The sequence below is a fragment of the Oryx dammah genome, unplaced genomic scaffold, assembly GCF_014754425.2.
Source record: "Oryx dammah isolate SB20612 unplaced genomic scaffold, SCBI_Odam_1.1 HiC_scaffold_19, whole genome shotgun sequence".
Classification (NCBI taxonomy): domain Eukaryota; kingdom Metazoa; phylum Chordata; class Mammalia; order Artiodactyla; family Bovidae; genus Oryx; species Oryx dammah.
The window spans coordinates 89,225,590-89,245,950 of NW_024070203.1; the positions used below are offsets into that span (position 1 = coordinate 89,225,590).

The window sequence follows — 20,361 nt, forward strand, 5'->3', positions numbered from 1 at the left end:
TCCAATGCAGGAAAGTGAAAAGTGAACGGGAAGTCGCTCAGTCGTGTTCAACTCTTTGCGACCCCATGGACCTCAGCCTACCAGGCTCCTCTGTCCATGGGATTTTCCAAGCAAGAGTACTGGAGTGGGGTGCCATCGCCTTCTCTGAAGGTATCTCTAATATTATATAAATTATGAATTCCAACAGAAAAAAAGTTCATTTTGGCTGCAAGTTAGCGGTCGCTTACAAAGTGCTGACTATGGGACATTCATTACCCTTAGGCACTGAAGCATCCTGAAGGGCAGGCTTATTTCCCATTTTCCAGAGGGAGAAAGTGAGGCGTGCAGATGTTCGGGAAGGTGGCCACAATGAGCTGGAATTCCCATCACAGGTTGTCTGACTCCACAGCCTGGGTTGTTTTCTAACATAGCTCAAGAAAAAGGCCTAATTGAACACACCGGGTGAGTGCTGAATCAGAAGCCAGACAATTTTTTTAGGCTTAATTTTTTTTTTTAATTTTAAAATCTCTTATTGAAGTATAATTGGTTTGCAATACTGTTAATCACTGCTGTCCGGCAAAGTGATTCGGTCACACACATATAACACAAGTGTGTCTATATACACTCACAGTCTTTTTTAAGAAGCATTCTTTTCTACTAGGGTTTATCATAGTCTAAAAGTTGGCTTAAAGCTCAACATTCAGAAAACGAAGATCATGGCATCCAGTCCCATCACTTCATGGGAAATAGACGGGGAAACAGTAGAAACAGTGTCAGACTTTATTTTGGGGGGCTCCAAAATCACTGCAGATGGTGACTGCAGCCATGAAATTAAAAGATGCTTACTCCTTGGAAGAAAAGTTATGACCAACCTGGATAGTACATTCAAAAGCAGAGACATTACTTTGCCGACTAAGGTCCGTCTAGTCAAGGCTATGGTTTTTCCTGTGGTCATGTATGGATGTGAGAGTTGGACTGTGAAGAAGGCTGAGCACCTAAGAATTGATGCTTTTGAACTGTGGTGTTGGAGAAGACTCTTGAGAGTCCCTTGGACTGCAAGGAGATCCAACCAGTCCATTCTGAAGGAGATCAGCCCTGGGATTTCTTTGGAAGGAATGATGCTGAAGCTGAAGCTCCAGTACTTTGACCGCCTCATGCAAAGAGTTGACTCATTGGAAAAGACAGTGATGCTGGGAGGGATTGGGGGCAGGAGGAGAAGGGGACGACCGAGGATGAGATGGCTGGATGGCATCATGGACTCGATAGATGTGAGTCTGAGTGAACTCCGGGAGTTGGTGATGGACAGGGAGGCCTGGCGTGCTGCAGTTCATGGGGTCGCAAAGAGTCGGACACGACTGAGCGACTGAGCTGCACTGATTGAATGTCACTCCTGGGGCGGCAGGGACTACTGCAATGAAGCAGAAGCCTGTTTCTTGGTCCTGTATATAAAAGCTGACATCTGCTAACCCCACCCTCCCAGCTCAACCTCCCCTAGCCCCAGTTCCCTTGGCAAGTACAAGTCTGCTCTTTATGTCTCTGTCTGAGTCTGTTTCATAGACCGGTTCCTTGGGGTCATATTTTACAGTCCACAGAAGTGATACCAGCTGTTGTTATCTTTCTTTTTCTGACTTACTTCACTTAATACGAAAATCTCTAGTTGCATCCATCTTGCTGCAAATGACATTATTTCGTTGTTTGTGTGGCTGAGTAGTATTTTATTGTATATATACATACACCACATCTTTTTTATCCATTCATCTGTCCATGGACATGCAAGTTGTTTCCATATCTTGGCTATTGTGAATAGTGTGTCTATAAACATGTGGGTGCACGTATCCCTTGGAATTATAGTTTTGTCCAGATATATGCTGAAGAGTGGGATTGCTGGCTCATGTATTAATTCCATTTTTAGTTTTCTGAGGAACATCTATGCTGTTTTCCACAGTGGCTGAACCAACTTATGTTCCTATCAACAGTGTAGGAGGGAGGAACCAGGTAATTTTAAATACAAGAATGAAGAAGTCTGCTTAGGGATACATGTTCAAACTAAGCAATGGCTATCAAAGGAAAAGACGTGCAAGTGATAGGTAAATACTTCTGTTTAAGAAAAAATGCCTCAGGCTCTAAAAAGCCTTAAAAGGAAAGAACTTGATACTGAATTTCAATCTTCATACTCAAATACTTTTCCTGTACATCTCATTCTATTTCAATACACATATATGATCTAGAAAACAAGTTAAAATTGTTGGGATTTATCTTAGAAGCATTTTTATTAAATTCAGTTTGCTGTAGAGCTATTATCATTAATATAACTCTGAAAATTGGTTGAGTTGGCAATTACATTTTTTGAAATGCTGGCTTAATTGCTAGCTAATTGCTAGCTGAATTGTACTTAGCAGATGGTTGGAAAGGATGTTGACATAAAACAGTCACATTACTCATCAGAGTCAGCTATTATCCTGAAACCATTGTTTTTGCATTGCAGTATAAACTATATTTTTTAAAAAATTCTGCAACACCTGTATATAATATGAATTTAACTCAATTATTCCAGTAAATGTCAATTAGAAAGATGTACATTTTATGACTGGCATTACTAATAATGACATAAATGAGCATTAAGGAAGTTATTCAAGAGGAATGCTTTCAGATTAAAATATTAGTTACATCAGTACATTCTGGGACAAGATGACCTCAAAGTGTTCACAAGAAGCACCCTTGATGGTAGAGGTAACCAAAAATTTAATAAAATGATTAAAAAATTACTGAGCTACTGTTTTGTTTAAATCCCACTAATTTTAAGGAACGGATATTATTTTACTCATTTTATACATTTTATAAGGACCTTTCCAAATTTTTTGCAGCTAGTAAGTCCTGGAAATAAGTTTCTTGTAGGATGCGAACCTAGCTCTGTTAATTTCCAAGACTGGGCCCTTGGATGTTTTAGCAGTATAAATCTATGTGTCCCATGGAAGATGAATTAGGGAGGAAACAAACTAGAATTGGAGAGAACAGCTAAAGTTCTTAAAAAAATAAGAAAAAGGCAACAGAGCACGTGAGTGGGCTTGGGTATTAGCAGTACCATTGAAAAAAGGACAGAAACCGTGCAGACTTAATAGAAGCAGAAGACATTAAGAAGAGGTGGTATAAATGCGTGGAAGAATCATACAAAACAGGTCTTCACACCCAGATAACCATGACGGTGTGATCGCTCTTCTAGAGCCAGACACCTTGGAGTGCAAGATCAAGTGGGCCTTAGGAAGCATCACTACGAACAAAGCTAGTGGAGGTGATGGAATTCCCGCTGAGCTATTTCTAATCCTAAAAGATGATGCTGTGAAAGTACTGCACTCAATATGCCAGCAAATTTGGAAAACTCAGCAGTGGCCACAGGACTGGAAAAGGTCCGTTTTCATTCCAATCTCAAAGAAAAGCAATGCCAAAGAATGCTCAAGCTACTGCACAATTGCACTCATCTCACATGCTAACGAAGTAATGCTCAAAATTCTCCAAGCCAGGTTTCAACAGTACGTGAACTGAGAACTTCCAGATGTTCAAGCTGGATTTAGAAAAGGCAGAGGAACCAGAGATTAAATTGTCAACATTCACTGGATCATAGAAAAAGCAAGAGAATTCCAGAAAAAAATTCCTGGGAAAGCAATAGAAATAGTGACAGACTTAATCTTCTTGGGCTCCAATCACTGCAGATGGTGACTGCAGCGAAGAAATTAAAAGATGCTTGCTCCTTGGAAGAAAAGTTATGACCAACTTAGACAACATATTAAAAAGCAGAGACATTACTTTGCCAACAAATGTTTGTATAGTCAAAGCTATTGTTTTTCCAGTAGTCATGTATGGATGTGAGAGTTGGAACCTAAAGAAAGCTGAGCACTGAAGAATTGATGCTTCTGAACTGTGGTGTTGGATAAGAATCTTCAGAGTCCCTTGGACTGCAAGGAGATCCAACAAGTCCATCCTAAAGATATCATTCCTGAATATTCATTGGAAGGACTGATGCTGAAGCTGAAACTCCAATACGTTGGCCACCTGATGCAAAGAGCCAACTCATTAGAAAAAACCCTGATGCTGAGAAAGATTGAAGGCAGGAGGAGAAGGGGACGACAGAGGATGAGATGGTTGGGTGGCATCACTGGCTCAATAGACAAGAGTTTAAGCCAGGTCTCGGAGATGGTGAACGACAGGGAAGCCTGGCGTGGTGCAGTCCATGGGGTCGCAGAGAGTCAGACACGACTCTCTGAGTGAGTGAACAGCAATCAGAAAATAGAAGGTGTTGAGTAAAAAGATGTCAAAGGTCAGATTTTGCAACGCTAGTCATAGTAGGGTCAGAAGATGATGTTGAGGTCAGCAGCGTGGATGACAGGATTTGTTACGTGGTGATGTGACAGAAGTCGGACATGGAAAGAAGTGTCTATTTAGAGGAGAAAGAGGTCCGCTCTGAAAGGCTATGACTGTGCTGTTACAAAGAAAACCTTGCTGTTAGCCTCGGCGTGACTGCTCTTTGACAGCCTTCATTCTGACTATGGTCCTGACTTCCTTTTTCTTAGAGCATTTACTTTAGAAGACTTGCAACTGCGGATTCTTTCTATGCTTCTTTGAAGTGTACATCGTTTTACAAATCTGGCATGTCTTCTAAAGACCTGGAGGCCCTCCCTTTGAAATGCAATCATCGGAAAAAGATGGGACAACTCCTGTCTCCTGGTCTCCATGGACCAACAGGAGCGTGACTTCCGTGGACTCAGTCAGCAAACACAGGTGGCCTCATCTTATTGATCAGCCTCCCTACTAATATCCTCCAATACATTTTTATCATTGCACTCTTGCCTTTAAAAACCCTCCTACCTTTTATTTCAGTAGAGCTCAATTTCCATCCCCTATTGCAATAGGCCCTTTTTTTTTTAATTCCAATAGTTTTGACCCTGACCACAGCAGTCTCGAGTGAAGTCTTCCTTGTCATTTTTAACGTGTCCAGTGACACGTATCTGATGGATGTCACAGGATCGTTCCAAGAAGTAGTTGGGAAAGTTCTGATCCATTTGCTAAAGATAACTCAATCTCATCTCCCTCACCCTGTAAACTGGGCTTCTTGAAAACAACTTTTGTAGTTGAATATTTCCACAAGATTTGTTAAGAAAAATAACAAGTCCCACTTGCTTCACCATTCTCAGCTCTTTAAGGGCTTTGTATTTGCAAAGCTGATCTGTTAAAAACTTGGCTTTGTTTCCCAAACAGCACGTTTCTATTGCTACCTCTTGATTAGTTTTATTCATTCTCTACTGACATCACCCTTGGGAGACTGGAGACTCAGTTCTCTGTCTACAAGTCCCCACTTCCCATCTCCTTAGAGAGCTATATTGTAAACTAGATTAGATCCATTTTCAGTTTTTACATAAATTTAACTATGTAAATGCTTTGGGAAGCTAAGCTGTTAGTATATAATGAGTATTTTTTTCTTTCCCAAACAGTATTTTACTTTCTTTGGAGGTAAAAGAAACATCCATTTCCTTTGGGTGTCTGTGTGTTGTTAACTTAATTCTCTACGTACTTCTATGCCTCTTTGACTTGTACAAATGCTTTTGTAAACTTACCTGCTCCTCAACCACATGAGTAAGTCTCATCTCAATGAATTCACTTCCCCACCTATTAGCCACTGGACCTGTTTCATCTTCTTGACAAAGTCTCTCCCAGAACTTCTGAACTGGTCTCCCTGGACTCAGTTATTTCCAGGTCTCTTTCTTAACTCATATGCTAGACTCTTCCTCACCGTCATCCTGAGGATTCCCTTTGCCTTCGATTCCTTGCTTTGGGACAGTCATGTTTTTCCCTTTTAGAGTTTAACTCCTTGCTTTGGGAATTAGGTATAGAACTACAGCCTGCAAATACTCTTCTCTCAGAGTTTTTAGGGCATGTTTTCATTGCCTTCTAGCTTTTAGTGTGGCTGCTGAAAACCCCGTTGGCATTCTGATTCCTGCTTCTTTATATAAAACGTTTTCTGTCTCTTTTCCTTGCTGTCTCTCTGGGAGCTTGTAGGATCTGATCTTTGGCCCCATGTTCTGAAATGTCACCATTTCCTGCTTTGATGTGCATCAGTTACAGGCACTCAGGGGATCCTTTCAATCTTGTTGACTATGTTCTGCAGTTTTGGTTTTTTCCCTGAAAAACTTTTTTTGGATGATCCTTCTCCTCTTTCTTTCCGAAACCCTGTTTTTCAGATATTTATCCAGTAATTTCCATACCCTTCCCTTCCTATTTTCCATCTGTAGTTTCTTTTGTATTGTCTGGGAGAATTTCCTGAAATTTGTCTTTCAATTCTGTGTTATTTATTTGTGCTATCATATGTTAATTTCTAAAACCACTTTCATCTGCCTTTTAAATACTGAGTTTTAATCTTGTGTTCTTATTTCATGAATGTAATATCTTCTCTTTCTCTCTGAGGGTATTAATCAGCAGTTCACTGTTTTATTTGGAAGTTTTATTCTTCCTGCTCAATCTGCTTCCTCCGTTTTTTTTTGTTGTTGTTGTTGTAGTTGTTGTTCTTTTTCTCTTCTCTTTTGGTATTTGCTTTTAATGTTAAATGCTTTCTGCCATCTGGTGAACCTTGTCTGCTCATATTAACAGTATTAAAATATGGATGGACAGTTTTGTAAGAATAACGGGAACTTGTTTCTGCAGAGTGATACTGTTTCCTTGGCTTGTACCCATGCCAATGTCTTTAAATCTTTTTTCTTAAGCTGGTCATATTCCCAATTAAAACCTCTTCCAGTGGCCTACCAGTAGTCTGGAAGGGGAAAAGAATTCTTGGAATTTCTATAGTAACTGTGTAAACTTCTGTTTTTCTCCCCGTTAAAAACTGCCTTCAAATTTTAGTTGTCTATTACATCTGAAATTTGTTGTTTTCACTTTCCTAGAGGAAACTTCTTAGGGCTTCTAGTGGACCAGGAAGAGCTGGGAATGGTGACATAGAAATCTGTTTCCTAACAGACTTTTAGCCATTTATACCCTCTTTTCCGTAGGAATATGATAGCTTTGATCCTGAGCCTTTCGGGAGTTCTGTGGTTAAAACTGGATTCATTTCTAGGATGTGTTAAGTCAGGCAGAGTTCTCCATCAGCTTTCCAGCTTCTAAAATTTTGTTCTCATTCTCTTTTATGTCTAAGAATTTTCTTTTTTAAAACCTAGACATTATTTTAATGCAGTATCAGGAGGGAGCAGAGTTTAATTCACGTGTGCAGTTCAACATCTGTAACCAGACACGAGACCAATCTAATCCAAAGTCTAAGTGACAGCAGTCAGGTATTCAGAACAGAACTAGTAGTCACATTATAGGCTGCAGCAGCAGATTATATGTGGAGCACCGTTTTCCATTCTGAGTACCACAGTGTGCAGCTGATAAACTATAGAGTGACCAGAGAAGAGGGACGGCAGTAGTTCAAGATCCAAAACTAAAGCACAGGAGAAGCAGCTGAAAAAGTTACCGATATTTATCCAGAGTCGACAAAGGTCCATCTAGTCAAGGATATGGTTTTTCCAGTGGTCATGTATGGATGTGACAGTGGGACCATAAAGAAAGCTGAGTGCCAATGAATTCACGCTTTTGAACTGTGGTGTTGGAGAAGACTCTTGAGAGTCCCTTGGACCACAAGCAGATCCAACCAGTCCATCCTAAAGGATATCAGCCCTGAATATTCATTGGAAAGACTGATGCTGAAGCTGGAACTCCAATACTTTGGACAACTGATGCAAAATACTGACTAATTAGAAAAGACCCTGATGCTGGGAAAGACTGAAGGCAGGAAGAGAAGGGGATGACAGAGGATGAGATGGTTGATGGCATCACTGACTTGATGGTCATAAGTTTGAACAAGCTCCAGGGGTTGGTGATGGACAGGGAAGCCTGGCGTGCTGCAGTGCATGGGGTCACAAAGAGTCAGACATGACTGAGCAATTGAACTAAACTTATTCAGAGAATAGAAGGCTTCAAAGTTCTTTGACCAAAATTTGAATGCAACTAAGTTGAGTGTCTCTGGCCACTAACATAGATTTCCTATTCAGAAGTTTTGGAAGAGTTACAATACTACAACTCTTTTATGTATTTAATTGGCTATTACATTCACAAGAAATTAAACACCCAGCTTGGTTTCAGAGGGCATAAAAGGACACATAAACCAAATGCAAACAAAGTTTATTTCAGCTCAGTATAAGGAGCACTGATGCAAAAATATGTGGTATTTGTTTGTAATATTCTAATTTTTGGACATTATTTTTTTTTAATCTAAACTTTTTACCAAATATATTCAGTTCAGTCACTCAGTCATGTCTGACTCTTTGTGACCCCATGGACTGTAGCATGTCAGGCCTCCCTGCCCATCACCAATTTCCAGAGCTTGCTCAAACTCATATCAATCGAGTCAGTGATGCCATCCAACCATCTCATCCTCTGTCGTCCCCTTCTCCTCCTGCCCTCGATATTTCCCATCATCAGGGTGTTTTCAAATGAGTCAGCTCTTCACATCAGGTGGCCAAAGTATTGGAGTTTCAGGTTCAACATCAGTCCTTCCAATGAACACCCAGGACTGATTTCCTTTAGGATGGACTGGTTGGATCTCTTTGCAGTCCAAGGGACTCTCAAGAGTCTTCTCCAGCACTACAGTTCAAAAGTATCAATTCTTCAGCACTCAGCTTTCTTCACAGTGCAACTCTCACATCCATACTTGACCACTGGAAAACCATAGCCTTGACTACATGGACCTTTGTTGGCAAAGTAATGTTAGGAAGCAGGTAAATTGGTCTGGTATTCCTATCTCTAAGAATTTTCCACAGTTTGTTGTGATCCACATCATCAAACACTTTAGAGCAGTCAATGAAACAGAGATAGATGTCTTTATGGAACTCTCCTGCTTTTTCTGTGATTCAGTGGATGTTGGTAATTTGATCTCTACTTTCTCTGCCTTTCCTAAATCCAGCTTGAACATCTGGAAGTTCACAGTTCACGTACTGTTGAAGCCTGGCTTGGAGAATTTTGAGCATTACCTTACTAGTGTGTGATATGAGAGCAACTATGTGGTAGTTTGAGCATTCTTTGGCATTGTCTTTCTTTGGGATTGGAATGAAAACTGACCTTTTCCAGTCCTGGCCACTGCCGAGCTTTCCAGATCTGCTGGCATATTAAGTGTAATACTTTCACAGCATCCTCTTTTAGAACTGAAATAGCTCAACTAGAATTCCATCACCTCCACTAGCTTTGTTCATAAGTGATGCTTCCTAAGGCCCATTTGACTTCCAGGATGTCTGGCTCTAGGTGAGTGATCATACCATCATGATTATCTGGGTCATGAAGATCTTTTTGTATAGTTCTGTGTATTCTTGCCACCTCTTCTTAATATCTCTTGCTTCTGTTAGGCCCATACCATTTCTATCTTTTATTGAGCCCATCTTTGCATGAAATGTTCCTTGGTGTCCATAATTTTCTTGAAGAGATCTCTAGTCTTTCCCATTCTATTGTTTTCCTCTATTCCTTTGCACTGATTGCTGAGGAAGGCTTTCTTATTTCTCCTTGCTATTCTTTGGAACTCTGCATTCAAATGGGTATATCTTTCCTTTCCTCCTTTGTCTTCAGCTTCTCTTCTTTTCTCAGCTATTTGTAAGGCCTCCTTGGACACCCATTTTGCCTTTTTTCATATACCAAACATACAGGCAGAATGAATTTATCCTACGGGACTGAAGTGTGACCTCTCTAATGGTCAGCTCTAATGGGTAGGATAGGTTAGCTATTTTCACTGGAATTGTCCAGGTGAGTCTGACAGGTCACACATGAGGCCCATCACTGAGAATAAAGTTGAATTAAAGAATGCCTAATTGCCTTTTCATATCAGAGAGTCTTTCAGGGAATTTGATTTTTTTAGAGGTCACTGTCCATTGTATGATATTGTCTTTAGTTTTACTTCTCTCTCCTTTTACCTTTTATGGTCATTTTGCATCAGTATGTAAACCACACATAAACTGTACTCTTCGTATCAATTTATGTCAATTTATGACTCTCTTTTAAAAGGATCATCTAAGAAGGACAATTGGAGGCCAAACTGATATGTGTTATTTGTTGTTTATAATAATCCACAGTCACCATATTCCAAAGCAATGTTATTTGAATTATTCAAGTAGGAAAAAATAACACTTGCAGAGTGGATTCATATTAATCATGATTTAAAAGCTAGACCATATGTTTGAGGCCATAATCCCTTCCTCTAATTTTCATTTGTGGGGCCTGAGACCTAGAGAAGTTAAATGACTTGCTAAATCATGCCTAGTGCATAGTACACAGTGTTTGAAGATTTAGAAAAGTTAGTGAAAACATGACCTTGTTCTGAGGAAGTTCATATCTTCAAAGGAAGAGACAGGATACCATGCAAATACCTATTACCAGCAATTTAAGGCATAATGATGCCTTAAGGCAAAAAATCCAAAATGATGTCATTATAACCTCATTACAATTACTCCTGATAGCTTAGGATTTCATACAAAAAAGAAAAAAATGATCCTATGAAATTTGAACTCAGGACAAGTTCCATGCTGTGTGGCTTTATCCTGCATGTAACCCTCCATCTCTGCTGCCACTATCCTAAGCTGGAAATTTTCATCATCCGATGGAATAAGTTGGAAATGAGAGGTCTATAAAAGAGCAATAGTGAAGAGTGAATGTTAACTACTGAATAACTGGCCTGCAACCAAATAAACAATAAAATGAGTATCCCCTTAAATTCTGTAAGGAGGTATCGGGCACTTAAAAAGATTTAAAATATTTCTCTCCACTTTCTATCATGTAGTACAGACACCATGCAACTCTGATTTGTTTTCATGAAGAAAATTTAGAAAGTGATTGTCTTAACTCCATAAATATGAATATTGTTCAGGAGACAATCACTAAGAGAATGAAATTACAAATTAAATAATTCCATTTTCTTCCTACATGTTCAAGTAGGAAAGACAGAAATATCAAAGGCTTAAACCTATCATTTTAAAGATAACTGCCTTGTGACTGGGAAAGTTGAAACACATACAAAAATAAGGTGACAGCCTTTCATGAAAAGAAAATTCAAGCTTTGGATTTTACTGTCATGTGTATAGACGATCTTCTAAGAAGATATGTGGAAGGTACTTTTCATTGCAGGAAACTGGAAGTTATAATATGATGCAATAAGGATCACATTTTTCTCTTTGAGGTGATTTATATTTAAATGAGTTCTCCATAATCCTTTAAACTGAAGTGCAAATTGGTTATCAAAGTCCTTTGCTGTAAGGGTTGTTTTACATAATAACGAATTTCACAGAAGTTCCTCAAAGGGAAACATTGATTTAGGCAACATCAGGATATTTCAGTTCTGGCAACGGTTTAGATTAGTGCCATAGACAGCAGATAAAAAACTTTCTGAAATCTAAATTTCTCCATTAAGAAGTATAGGCAGCGTATCTTTTCTCAACAGAAAATGTGACAGAAATTTGTAATAAAAATGATCTTATTCTGTCTATTATTTATCTATCATTTCTCCTCCACACTAACTCAATAAAAGTTAATGAGAATCTAGGTACATGGCTTATGATTTAAAAAACTGGTGTCATGGAAGTAGGAAGTATTTGTTTCCCTATATATGCTTACATTTCTGTGGACACTAAATGGCTCCAATTATGAAGCATTTATTCTGGGCTAGTAAGTAACTTACATTTGCTACTTGACTCCCTTCTCGCAAGGTCAGGTAGCCATTACTGGCCTCATCTGATAAACGAGAAAACGGAGGCTAGGTGGCATGTGAGGATTTGAACCACAGTATACGTCTCCCATCCATTAGGCTCGACACCCCCTCAACACCGGCTTCGTTTCTGAACCCTGTGTCACTAATCACCGGAAGGTCAGTGCTGGTCCCCTGCCCAGGGTCACGGGCAACAAACAGCCTGGGTCTCATCATCGGTTGTTACATAGGGAGCCTCACTGAAGGCAGATCCTGAGCGGAACCTGAGGCTGATACCTCAGAGGAGGCACTCCTCTCCCTCACCAGACCTGGCTTTGAGACTCTGGGTCTATCACAAACCATTCATGTGGTCATGGAAAAGTCACGTTACTTCCTTGGGCCTTCCTTTTCTCATCTGCAAAATGAGAAAGCTGGATTTGATGAGCGGTTTTCAAAACTGTCTTGCTTAATTTTGAAAAGTGAAGCTCTTTCAGCCAATGAAATCTCATGATGAATTTCAGCGTATAAAACAGACACGGGCGGAGCCACACTATTTGGAGAAAGGGCTGGGTTTGGAGGAGTCGTGAGTTCCTCTATCTCCCAGGTCTTCTTTCAGCCCTCAGCTCATTTTCAAGGAGCTTCTGAGACATCAAAGACCTAGCAGAATGCAATTTGCAATGTACGCTCTAGCTCATCTCCAAGTTTATGCCAGTTCTGTTTAAAATGTGTAATTTTACAACTCTCGGTTGCCATATTAAAGGGTATTAGACTAGGGAACTCAAATTGGCACTCTGTAGCTACCTAGAGGGGTGGGATGGGGTGGGAGGGAGGTTCCAGAAGGAGGGAACACATGCGTACATGTGGCTGATTCATGTTGATGTGTGGCAGAAGCCAGCACAACATTGTAAAGCAATTATCCTCCAGTTGAAAATAAATAAATAAATAAAGAGTATTAGCATGGAACTAGGGTCAGGGCTGATATTTCAAAGAGAGGACATTAAGCTAAAGAATAAGTCAAATGAAATGGCCTTGGGTGGCCAGGCGTGTCGTTGATCCTGACATCCTGAAACTGAGTTCTGAAGTTTTGTGGAGTTGCAGCCGTTCAAAATCGGACTTTACAAGCATGGCTTCCGAATCTGTTCAATTTTGCTGCAGTTAATTTAATGAAATATGAATATAATTTTAGCCCTGATAGAATATTCCATTCATTGATTTAATTTTCTTAAAGGTCACTTGATATTGGGATATAAACCTTTAATATAATCCAACTGTTGCTTATTAGCATCAAAATACTTTTCCTTTTCCTCTCTCTTTTAAAAAATATGAAGTTTAGGCAACTTGGCTCATCTTCTCTAAAAAGTAAAAAATCAGATTCCATCATTGCAGGTCTAAGTTTAAAGATGCTGTGTGTGTACCTGCTAAACGCTGTTAGACTCAGCCAGCGTGCCTGAACCTGCTCTGTCTTGGTGACTGACAGGGTGTGAGTGGTTTGCTTCCAACACGTCTGCGGCCACAGCTCTTTTTCACTTACCAGCCTCCGCCTTCTGCTGCTTCTCAATCTTCTCCAGACGCCCTAGCAAGGAGTCAATTTTAGTTTTGATCTGGGTTAATTCTTTCTTGATTGTCTGTAACTCATCTGATTTCACTGGAAAGGGGAAAAGAGAAAGAATGCAATAGAATGTCAAATGCACCATGACCTGATTAGAACATACCCCACAGACCCTCTAAATTTCCTCAATACTCTGTCACATCCCGCAGGATACCTTTCAATCTTATCTGTTTCTCGTTGCTTCCAGGGACCCTGGAATACACAAGCAGCGGTTCTCAGCATTTGACCCTGAATCTTTTCACCGAAGTATACGCAGTGGGACAGAAGAACCTGGAAATGTTTTTTGCAATAACTAAAAGATACTGAATTCGGTTCTGGCAAATGAGAGGGTAAGTCTGTTCTATCAGATGGATTCAGATTGAGAAATGGTTAAATCATGACAGGTATGTTAATACTGCTTTGAGGAACTATGTTGCAATATATGTTTCAGCAGTCAGTGATAGTTTTAATCCCGTTCCCTGATGATGGATTGAAATCAGGGCATAACATTTATCCTCTAAAGATAAATCTTTAATGCTAGCGAACTCTCTCTGACTTGCTGGACTTTTGCTACTTTCTTTTTAAAAAATTGCAGCAGTGGGTTGAACATGCCTCTTTTTAAGCCCTGCGGCTGGAAGGAAAGGAAATTCACTGACGTTCCCACTGGTATTTTCTACAGTAGTGGTTCCTCTTCGAGGTTTTGGATGTTTAGTGGGACTAATTAAAAATGGGATTAACACAAGATTGACTATTTTTAATTTTGCCAAGTAAGGATGTTAAAAATAACAACAAACATTCTACTATCAATGATAATAACAATTATTTTATAAAGAGATAGACTTAAGAAAAGGTCAGTTTCCTATTTAAGGACAATCGTTTCAATGAAAATTGCTTATGTTTATGAAAAATTCACTGCCTTGTTCTTATTTTCTCATTTCTCTGAGAATCACTGGAAACTCTGCCATGAACCCTTAGTAATAAGATCAAAGATTTTTAAAACTATAACTCTAGAAGAGCTATACTTGTCTATGAGCTTTCATTAAGTCAGTTTTTGGATGCCCATGCCTCAGTGGAGAGGTGGGCTTCAATATCTGGGGTGAGGATTTTGATGTTAGTCTACTATCCATCTCTTTCACTTTTCCTTTCAAGTTTATAATAATCTTGGTTGGATGTTCCTAAAGAAATTGAGTGTTTAGTTTGAGTCTTTAGTCTTCAGCAATTTTTGTAAGTAATAAAAAACTAAATGCAATATATGTTTGCTTGAAACAGAGCTATCTAAGGCATATGATATAAGCTATATGATAAAGTATGCATCAATGTACATTAATTGCTCACCAGACTTTCTCCAATATAAACATGAAAAAAATTTTCTATTATAAAATAAGAAATTTTCCATAACAAGCAAATTTTTATTTATGATATAAAGTAGTTTACAAAATAAAAACTGTAAGAATAAGTGACCCTGTAGAGAGTTTTTATTATGAAGAACCAGACTGAAAGGAGAACACAGTTTAAAATAGAGAATTACTCCTATGTCAATTATTTCCAAGACATCAAAGTGCCACTGTTGAATCTCAACTAAATTTGAAAATCATCATCTGTCATAATTGCAAATTGACTCTGCTTTGAAGAATGATTTTAATTTCCTTTGATGGAAGCATGTCATGTAGTTTTACTTAAATCTATCAAACGTGATAAAAAAGTATTTTGTCTTAAAACATTAGATGTTGGGCCAAGAGAAATAGGACTGTGGCTGGAGATTAATAGAATATATATTTTCAGTAAGTGAGGTCACTCCTCAGCCCAGAAATGAGGTTCACTAATTATCTCCTTAAAAAAGATATAAACAAATAAATCACTAATATCCCACTTAATAGAATGTCTTTTAAGATTGGAGTGATATTGCTACAAAATTTGGGATTACTTAGTTAAGACGATTCAAGCCTAGATAAAACTAAGGATGTAACCTGTCTTCTCCTCCCTGTCCCTATCAGGGAATTCTGAATCAGCCTTCAGCACTATGCAAATATCCCAGCTCCACTCTTGGGATGCTGAGCAGCTGATGCTCGTTACTGTCTTGCAAATTGGGGCCTAGAAAATCTTGGCTGCTTCTTGAGCGACTGGGAAAGCTGTTGGCTTTGTGCCTTTCAGGGCTCTGTTTGGGAGAAAGCTGCCCAATCACCTGGCCTGAAGTCCTAGAGCTTCCTCTTTCAGTGGGGTTATCTGTAGGTGGGGTCTGGGTCTGGGCTGCTGTATCTGGTTTCCACATGATGCTCCTGAGACAAGCCATCTCTGTGCCTTTGTCTGTAATCTTTTCTGCCTTGTTCTACTTTGGGAGGTGGGGCTCCTGTTAAGAATGTTTCTACTGAACCTGGGATTAAGCTCCTGCTTGTTTTTACTCACTCTGCCAAAATAGATGTATATTTTACAACTATAGATTTCCAAACCTAAAATTTTAAAAATTTTGCAACTTAGATGTCAGACATTTTTTGAAAACTTAAAGTCAGTTCAGAATTGAGGAGAGTCTTAGGTGTAAAGCATCCCTGTCCATTTTGCTTTCTTTTCTTTTCCTCTTTCTTTTCCTGTCCATTTCCATTGAACTCTTAATTGGGTTTCTGCTTTTAGTTCATGTCACCTCTTAAATAGTGAATGCAAAGTCATATATATATAAGCCATAAATCCTCCCTATTGAAAACTTCCAGAATGTCCCAATTTCTATAGAAAAAAGACCAAAAGCACAAAGAAAGCTGAGCACCACGGAATTGATGCTTTCGAACTGTGGTATTGGAGAAGGCTCTTCAGAGTCCCTTGGACTGCAAGGAGATCCAACCAGTCCATCCTAGAGATCAGTCCTGAATATTCATTGGAAGGACTGATGCTGAAGCTGAAACTCTAATACTTCGGCCACTTGATGCGAAGAACCAACTCATTGGAAAAGACCCTGATGCTGGGAAAGATTGAAGGCAGGAGGAGAAGGGGATGACAGAGGATGAGATGGTTGGATGACATCACCAACTCAATGGACATGAGTCTGAGTAAAATCCGGGAGCCTGGCACGCTGTGGTTCATGGGGTTGCAAAGAGTCAGACACTACTGTCCAACTGAACTGAACTGAATACATGCACCATTCTTCAAACTGGTCTTCAGGGTCTGCTCTACAGTATGTTTCCAGGTATATATTCCATTGTTTATGAAAGCAGCATCATTTGAACAGAATAACTTAATGCTTGAGCTAATAGTGTGTACAACCAGATAGGCTGATTTGCATCTATGTTTATTGGAGAATCACTTGTAATTACTAAGATTCAGGTTCCTTATCTTTAACTTCCACCCTTTACCCTAAAGACTTGTTACAAGAATTTAATGAAACAATGTACATTAAGCACTTAGATCATGACCAGAATATCATCAAGCAAAATACCTGATAGAAGCAGAAAACACTATTACTATTATTTACATACCTTTTCCAGCAAAGAGTCTTTCTTTTCTCTATTATGTCTGTCTGCTTTTTGGAGCTTAGTTTTAATCTTACCTCCCCTATTAATTCTTCTTAGTTCAGCCTACTGGAAGGTGGATTTCTCATCTGCAATCTATTTAACAGCATTTCACATTTACTGCTAGACATCATATGCTTGCTGGTTTTTCCTTTATCTACTTACTTTTCTTATTAAATTGTAAGCTTTTTGAGAATGAAGATCTAATTAGGCATTGAAGAATTTCAGGAGTCATGCTTTTCTCTGTTTAATAAGCTCCTTCTCGTCTTATAAAAAGTTCCTTGGACTTCCTTGGTAGCTCACACGGTAAAGAATCTGCCTGCAGTGTGGGAGGGTTGCATCCTGGGTTAGGAAGATTCCCTGGAGGAGGGAATGGCCACTGACTCCAGTGTTCTTGCCTGGAGAATCCCATGGACAGAGGAGCCTGGTGGGCTATAGTCCATGGGGTTGCAAAGAGCAGACTAACACTTTCACTTTCTTTCTCCTCTTATTGACTAATGAGACTCCTGATGCTTACCATGAGGTCCTGGGCTTTAGCGTCTGTCCCCCTTAATTAAAAAAATGACATCAACAGATTTAAGAAGAGATCCTATATCAGACTGGTACCTAATGCCAATTTTTTTGTCTTCTATTATATAACATCCATGGAAAAGTATTTAGATTTTGGTTTAAGTTATTCAGATCTCTCATGACACAACATTTCAAAGAGAAGAAATTTTGGACAGTTGTCTGAAGCAAGGCATATTAATGGATTTACCCCTTCCTCTGTTCTCTACAGCCAAACTCTTTGAATGAAGAGAGGACATCCAATTCCTTCCTTCCACTTTCTTTCCTCTCTGTCTCTACCTCTAGTTCCTTTCTTCCTGCGTGCCTTCATCTTTTTGCATTCTTAATAGAATTTAGTTCAGTGTATTAAACACACTTATTATTATTCAGTCGCCCAGTCGTTTCTGACTCTTTATGACCCCATGGACTGCAGTGTGTCAGGCCTTCCTGTCCCTCACCATCTCCCAAAGTTCGCCCAAGTTCATGTCCATTGTGTCAGTGATGCCATCCAGGCATCTCATCCTCTGACATCTTCTTCTTCTTCCTCAATCTTTCCCAGTATCAGGGACTTTTCCAATAAGCTGGCTGTTCATATGAGATGACCAAAATACTGGAGCTTCAGCTTCAGCATCAGCCCTTCCATCGAGTAGTCAGAGTTGATTTGCGTTAAGATTGATTAGTTTGATCTCCTTGCTGTCCAGGGGACTTTCAGAAGCTCTCTCCAGCACCGCAGTCTGAAGGCATCAATTCTTTGGCCTTCTTTATGGTCCAGCTCTCACAACTGTACTTGACTAGTGGGAAGACCATAACCGTGACTATACGAATCTTTGTTGGCAGAGTCTCTGCTTTTCAACATACTGTCTAAGTTTGTCATAACTTTCCTGCCAAGAAGCAATCATCTTCTGATTTCATGGCTGCAGTCACTGTCCACGGTGAGTTTAAAGCCCAAGAAGAGGAAATCGGTCACTGCTTCTACATTTTCCCCTCTATTTGCCATGAAGTAATGGGGCCAGATGCCATAATTTTTTTTTTTTTAACATTTAGCTTTAAGCCAGCTCTTCCACTCTCCTCCTTCACCCTCATCAAGATGCTCTTTAGTTCCTCTTCGTTTTCTGCCATTACAGTGGTATCATCCATATATCTGAGATTGTTGTTGCTTCCCCCACCTGTCTTGATTCCAGCTTGTAACTCATCCAGCCCAGCACGTCTCATGATGTGCTTAGCATATAGGTTAAACAAACAGGATGGCAGCAGACAGCCCTGTGGTACTCCTTTCTCGATCTTAAACCAATCGGTTGTTCCATACGGGGCTCTAACTGTTGCTTCTTGACCCGCATACAGGTTTTTCAGAAGACAGGTAAGATGGTCTGGTATTTCTGTCTCTTTTAGAGCTTTCCACAGTTTGTCATGATCCACACAGTCAAAGGCTTTAGTGTAGTCAATGAAACAGAGTTTAATGCTTTTCTAGAATTCCCTAGCTATCTCTATGATCCAGTGAATGTTGGCAATTTGATCTCTGGTTCCTCTTTCTTTTCTAAACCGAGCCTGGACATCTGGATGTTCTCATTTGCATAATGCTGAAGCCTAGCATGCAAAATTTTAAGCATCACTAGCTTGGGAGATGAGTGCAATTGTCTGATGGTTAGCACATTCGTGAGTACTATCCTTCTTGTGAATTGGGATGAGGATTGACTTTTTCCAGACCTGTGGCCACTGCTGAGTATTCCAGGTCTGCTGACATATTGAGTGCGGCACCTGGAGGGCATCACCCTTCACGGTTCTGAATGGCTCTACTGGGATTCCGTTGCATCTACTGGCTTTATTAACAGCAGTGCTTCCTAAGGGCTACTTGATTTCGCTCTCCAGAATGTCCGGCTCTGGGTGACTGACCACACCATCGTAGTAATCTAGTTCATTAGGGTCATTTTTTGTTTGTTTTTCCCAATTCCTCTGTGCATTCTTTCCATCTCTTCTTGATCTCTTCAGCGTCTACTAGATCTCTACCACTTCTGTCCTTTCTTGTGCCCGTCTCTGGGTGAAATGTTCCCTTGATATCTCCAATTTTCCTGAAGCTATCTCTAGGCTTTCCCCTTCTGCTGTTTTCTTCTAGTTTTATGCACTGTTCACTGAAGAAGGCCTTCTTGTCTCTCCTCGCTGTTCTCCGGAACTCTGCATTTAGTTGGATATACCTGTCCCTTTCTCCCTTGCTTTTTGCTTCTCTTTTTTCTTCATCTATTTGTAAAGCTTCTTCAGAATGGTTTTGTTCACTGCCTTCGGTACAATATTACGACCCCTGTCCATAGTTCTTCAGGTACACTGTTTGCTAGGCCTAAGCCCTTGAATCTCTTCTTGACCTCCACAGCATATTCATAGGGGAATTGACTTAAGTCGTACCTGGCTGGCCTAGTGATTTTCCCCACTTCCTTTACTTTAAGCCTGAATTTGGCTATGAGCAGCTGATGACTTGAGCTATGGTCAGAATTAGCAAATATCAGAAAATCTGCAGGCATGCTTATGTATTACAGATATGGCCACTTCATGCCAACTTCAAATAGACCAACAAAGTTTATTAAAAGCTTTGTGTAAGTCCTGGCAATGCTTTTGGATTGACTGTTTAATGGGGGATAGACAGCCAGACAGGCAGTGCAAAAAAAAAAAAAAATCATGAAAATATGCCTTTTCTCCATTAGAAGCACTGTGATGAAGGAATATGATACTAACCCATGACTTGGGCAAGACTCTTTTCCCAGTCCCACCTCTGTACTCTGACTGCATAATCTTCATCATTAAAGATGGGTTGTGGAGGATATAACACCATAAGTTATTTTTATATAGAGTAGCAGATAACATGAGTCAGGAGTATTTCTTTTACTAACAATAATATTTTAAATCAACTTCTTGTTATGCAATTGTTCCCTAATACAGACAACTGGAAGCTTGGGAAGATTAGATCTGATTATTAAAGATTATGTCTCTGGAGAAGGAAATGGAAACCCACTTCAGTTTTCTTGCCTGGG

The 20,361-nt window shown here is 39.7% G+C and overlaps 1 protein-coding gene across 1 annotated transcript in view; it reads right to left on the reverse strand.

Moving 5' to 3' along the window:
* The window catches only part of RALYL (RALY RNA binding protein like), an 820,318-nt gene that overhangs the window by 45,573 nt on the left and 754,384 nt on the right, over positions 1 to 20,361 (reverse strand). Inside the window, exon 7 of the mRNA XM_040261147.1 lies at positions 13,248 to 13,361. Within this exon, the coding sequence (XP_040117081.1) occupies positions 13,248 to 13,361 (114 nt within the window). The remainder of the gene's footprint in view (positions 1 to 13,247; positions 13,362 to 20,361) is intronic.